Consider the following 5,934-nt stretch of genomic DNA (forward strand, 5'->3'; position numbering starts at 1 on the left):
ACGTCAGCCTCTCTGCTCCTAGGATGCTGCTTGGCCTGCTGTGTTCATCCAGCCCTGCACCTTGTTGTCTCGGATTCTCCAGCATCTGCAGTTCCTACTATCTCCTCCAGATCTCTGCTTGGATGTGCCACACCTTGTTCTGACACTATGCCCTCTGATCATAGAGTCTTCAACAAGGGGAAACAACCTTTCCACATCTACCCTGCCAAGTCCCCTGAGAATCCTGTGTGTTTCAATTAAGGTTGCCTCTCATTCTTCAGAGCAAGTGGTGTTCCAGCATCAGGTCTGACAAGTGGGGACCCAGGTTCGATTCCACCTTCAGGTGACTGTGTGGAGTTTGCACATTCTCCCCATGTCTGCGTGGGTTTCCTCTGGGTGCTCCAGTTTCCTCCCACAGTCCAAAGATATGCAGGTTAGATGGATTGGCCATGCTAAATTGCCCATAGTGTCCAGGAATGTGTAGATTAGGTGCATTATGAGGGATGGGTCTGGGTGGGATACTCTGAGGAGCGGTGTGGACTTGTTGGGCCGAAGGGCCTGTTTCCACACTGTAGGGATTCTATGATCTTTGACCAAGTCACCTCACCACCAGTATTCTGTGTCACCATTGTGGCAGAGAAATTCCTTATTAGTGAAGATACTGGACCACCACCAATGCAAAATGCCACTCCTGAAAAAGATAATGGATTATAAACCAGCATGCTGCAGCAGAAAGAGTTCAATTAAAATCCAAAACTGTCAAGGGGAATAGAGTCATAAAAAGGTAGAGAACAGACACAAACCCTTTGGTGCAATGTGTCCATGCCCACCAGATATTCAACATTAATCTAGTCCCATTTGCCAGCATTTGGCCCATACCCCTCTAAGCCTTAACTATTCATATACCCATGCAGACGCCTTTTAAATGTTGCAATTGTACTCACCCCTCCACCACTTCCTCTGGCAGCTCATTTCATACACGTACCACACTCCTCACGAAAACGTGCTCTCAGGTCCCTTTTAAATCTTTCCCCTCTCAACTTAAACCTATGCCATCTAGTTTTGGTCTCCGCTACTCTGGGCAAAAGACCTTGGCTATTCACCTAATCTCTTCCCCTCATGATTTTATGAATTTCCATAAGGTCATCCCTCAGCCTCTGATGCTTCAGGAAGGATAGTCTCAGCCTATTCAGGCTCTTCCTGTAGCTCAAAACCTCCAACCCTGGCAACATCTTTGTAAATCTTTTCTGAATCCTTTCAAGTGTCATCTTTCCTATAGCAGGGAGACCAGAATTGCACTCAGTAGTGCAGAAGTGGCCTAACCAATATCCTATACAGCTGCAACATGTTCAATGTATATCCTATGTTCAATGCACTGACCAATAACGGCAAGCACAACAAACACCTTCTTCACTACCCTATCTACCTGTGATTCCACATTTGAGGAGAGAGAAAGAGAGAAATTTAAGCTTGGAATGATATGTTATGTAAAAGAGGCCTTTCGAAGAGGAAAAGGTCTCTGATATGGAAAATTCTAGTTATAATCTAAAGTCAAGTAAGGAAATACTTAAATTTGTACAGGCCCTACCAAAATTTGAGGAAAAGGATATGGGCCTATTCTTTAAGTCATTTAACAAAATAGCGGACCTAATTGAAGTGACAAAGGTAAACAGGGGTTGTACATGCAAGGTGACAGGTGAGGCCCAAAAACGTATACTTCACTGTCAGAATACACTTCCAGAAACTTGATAAAAACCGAATGAACTGCAGATGCTGTAAATCAGAAGCAAAAACAGAAATTGCTGGAAAATCTCAACAGATCTGGCAGCATCCGTGGAGAGGAATCAGAATTAACATTTCGGGTCGAGTGACCCTTCATTAGAACTTCAAAATTTCTCTGTGGATTTTGCAACTGTGCCAAAAAAGGCACTCCATTTTTATCAGTATCAATATTTATCAATATTTCTTGAATATTGGTTGACCTTCTCATTGCAAAACCATTTTTCTTCCTGTTTTTTTATGTAATGCTTTTTCCTTGTCTTTTTTTATCCTTTGAATTCCACCTCTAGCTTTTAATTTATTTTCCCTCGTGCTCAAGCTGCTTTCACTGTAAATCAATGAGAACTGATTCCTTTTCTCACCACTTGATGCCGTGCATCTCCATCAAACTCAAATGTTGCGCTAGTCCTTCAATTGTTTCTGCCCTCTTAGCCTTCTCAGGCATTCCACTTATAATTTACTCACCAATTTAATCAACCTTGTTTTTCTTGTTAAGGCCAGAAAAGATCTCTTTGCCACCTCAAGGAAAGTTCCCAAATAATATTTCTGCAATGGGGCACAGTACACACTATGAAATACTGTGGGCTTATTGGAAAAGCACAACAATAATCATGGGTGCTTTCAATAAGCTTATAGCCTGGATTAATGATATTGGCAATTAGGGGATGATTCTTCTTAGTATCCCTACAGAGTGGAAAAAGGTCACTCAGTGCAACATGTCTACACCAACCATTCGCAGAGCATTCCATTTAGAGCCATCCCCTTACACTATCCCCGTAACCCTGCCTTTCCCATGGCTAACAGACCTAACCTACATATCCCTGGACACTATGGGCAATTTAGCATGGCCAATGTACCTAACTTGTACATATATGTGGAAGGAAACCAGAGCACCCAGTGAAAACCCATGCAGACATGGGAAGAATGTGCAAACTCCACAGAGACAGTCACCCAAGGGTGGAATTGAACCCAGGTAACCTTGGAGGCAGCAATGCAAACCACTGAGCGATCATGCCGCCCCACTTTGAAGTGGTATTTTGAGGAACCAATCAGAGTGCAGGCTATTTTGGATTTTGAATTGGAATTAAAAGACAAGTGTGATTTATAGCCTATGGGGTGTGTCTGCTAGTAAATGAAAACTGTTGTGAATGTACTGTGCAACACTCAATGCAAATGATAATGTATACAATTTTTTCAATGAAAATGTGAGTTTACCGTGATGAATGTAGTACCCAGACTGTTTGTCCTGGGAGATCATAACATTTCCCTTCCTGGTGCATTCAATCTGGAAAGTTAATAAAGAAATAATGCTGAGTGATTTAAGGTCCAGTGTTTGAAAGGTGAAGTGTTACACCAAGTTTTCATTATGTAGACATTTTTGCTGTGTGCAGACAGTGACTGCAGAATCTGGGGTAATCCTGCACTCTATTACCAAGGGATAAAGAGACGAGTGCTAACACAGCATGGAGGACAGATAACTAAACTACACGAACTCCATTCTCCTGCTTTCTCCCCAGAACCCTCCAACCACTTATTAATCAAGAGCCTATTAAGGCATATGGAATGTAACAAGTAGTTACAATTTTGGTAATGTGGATGAAGAATCTACAGCACCATGATGAGCTTTCATTCTTCATGGCGAAAGATTTTGGAAACTTATCAGCCATGATCAAATGGCAGAGCAGACTCAATGGGCCAAATGGCCCAATTTTGCTTGTCTATCTTATGATCTAAGTCATCATAGTCCCAAAGTACTATAGAGCTGGTCTCTCATGAGATTAGAGAAACAATTAATTGTGGTTTTACATGACAGCCATGTAAAGAGCAAGATTGAGAAGATGGGATCTTCATCCCAACCTCAGCTGATGCAGGAATTGAACCCGTACTGTTAGCATGAAACTGCATTGCAAACTAACTGCCCAGCAAACTGAGCTAACTGCACCCCATTGGTGTCTGCACAAAACAACAGAAAGATGCCATGAGTCAACTTCATTGTAGCTCTCCTTGATATCAGCAATCTTCACACCAATTTGCTGTCATACGTACATTTAGAAATTACTTTTCCTTGGTTCCAGAGAATTTTTTAAATGGAAGTTGTAAACAGCTGTGGTTCCAGCTTTGATGTTTGTGGAACTCCATTTTCCTAATTTCAGTTCCAATGAATTGCTACACTTTAGCCCCATCAGAAAGCAACTAGCTAGCAACCTATTGTTCTACTAGACCCGAACACATGTTGTCAGAACTTATCCATTGGTCTATCATGTGGAATCCTTTGTGAAAGCCTGTTTGAAAGTCTTGCATCTATTGCACTTGCGTTGTCAAAAGTGTTATCTCCTCTAAGATTAAAACAAATGTCTGGTTAAGGGCCATTCTAGAAAAAGTCTCCCGCAATCCATTGAAGACTGCAAGATGCATCTCTTTGATTAAAGGCCATTTCAATCCTGCAATCCAGCTGTTGCAGCTTACAAAGTCAACCAGCCTTTTTGGGAATATTTGTTGTTTATCTATGACATTTATTGATTTGTAAGGAGCGAGTAATCCAGTCTGAAAAGATCTTCCTCTGGCATCTTTCCTTTGAAATGTGAAATACATACATTTTGCATCTACTAAATATGCTAATCAGTTACCTTTTCACAATTCTACTTCATAAGTGGACAACCAACTGTTTACAACCCAGAGCTGTCAGTGTTTTTCTGCTACCTGAGAGACCCAGAATCTACTCAATGAAAACTCAGAATGTATTGCCATTTGCTCCAAAATTAAACATCTTGCAGCCTCTGCTCAGTCAGTAACCTGAATATTTTTGGCCATCCAATAATCAAGCCTCGCTGACTTATGACCAGGCAAACATCAGAATAGATGACACCACCCCTTTCATTTACCCCAAATTTAAAGCTATGTTCCTAAATGGTAACAATTTAAAACCCTTATAATTGTCACAACAGTGGACCTTCACCATAAAGAATGAAAATTTATCACAGTGGTAAAGGTTTTTAGTAAACATTACCCAAAATGCAGCAACTTATTACATTCTGCATACTTTGGCAGCTAACTTATTACATACAGCACCATTCAGTAACATTCTCCTCCCAGGCTGTTACTTTCTCCTTTGGACAGTGTATCCTAACCACATCATGATGTTGAACTGTTAAATGTATTTAGCAGTTAATATTCAAATTCTTTTTAAAGAGATTCTAAAATTTCTTTGTCCTAAATGATGGAGTAGTTTTGTTCCTAGCAGTATATTTCATGTAAAGGAAACTCCATATTGTTGTCGTGTCCTTTTTTAAATGATGGCATAATTGATTCAGTCTGGAAAAATTAATCAGGAAAAATATTCCTGTCTTCTGATGGTCCCTCTGGTTGTTGAGTATTAACAAGTGTAAATTGCAGGTGCAAAACAAATTCGCCAAAATAAAGCTTTGTAACCCTTTAAATTTTTTTGTTTACCTGTCAAGATTATGTTCATTTTCCAACAAATTTCTTGATGGTCTTCAATTAAAATCATTTTCTTATCTCTCCATTTGTCTCAACAGCTCATCGGTGGCCTTTCCACATCATTTGCCTGCCTACAAATCTTGTGTTATTCGTTACTGCTTTTGTTGCGATGAAATTAAATATCATTTTGATTATGAATATGACTGCATGTATAACAGCAATGGACCAAAGAAAATTATGGAGAAAGTAACAGAGAGAGCAAATGCCAAAGCAGAAGACCAAGTTGGCAATAAAATCTCAGACAAATTTTCATTTATTCTTTGTCTTGAATTAACTTCTGAAAACCTCAATCAACCAACCCGGAAAGTGGATGGCAAAGTCAAACCACCAGTTCATAAAATGATCAAGACAAGCTGGCAGGGGAGTGGTAGAAACAGATATGATAGCAACATTTAAGGGGCATTTAGGTAAGACACATAAATAGGCAGAGAGTAGAGGGATATGGGCCATGTATAGGTACCTGGGATTAGTTTAGAATAGCATCATGGTCAGCACAGACATGGTGGGCCGAAGTGTAAAACTGCTCATGGACGCTTGGTGGCAACATTAAACGACTCTTTAGCTATCCTCCATTCAGAAAACACGAAAAAAAGTGTAGAAATATTGAGTAACCAAGAGTCAAGTAGGCTAAATTGAATTAAACTAATAACTGTGATGGAACAACTCAGGAAAAATTGA

The 5,934-nt window shown here is 40.2% G+C and overlaps 1 protein-coding gene across 1 annotated transcript in view; it reads left to right on the forward strand.

The window, feature by feature from the left end:
- The window catches only part of LOC109938910 (RNA-binding protein 4B-like), a 204,992-nt gene extending 199,525 nt beyond the window's left edge, over positions 1-5,467 (forward strand). Inside the window, exon 4 of the mRNA XM_048616959.1 lies at positions 5,295-5,467. Within this exon, the coding sequence (XP_048472916.1) occupies positions 5,295-5,446 (152 nt within the window). The 3' untranslated portion in view covers positions 5,447-5,467. The remainder of the gene's footprint in view (positions 1-5,294) is intronic.
- The last annotated feature ends 467 nt before the right edge of the window (positions 5,468-5,934 follow it).

This window comes from Rhincodon typus, chromosome 35 (assembly GCF_021869965.1).
Source record: "Rhincodon typus isolate 14 chromosome 35, sRhiTyp1.1, whole genome shotgun sequence".
Lineage (NCBI taxonomy): Eukaryota > Metazoa > Chordata > Chondrichthyes > Orectolobiformes > Rhincodontidae > Rhincodon > Rhincodon typus.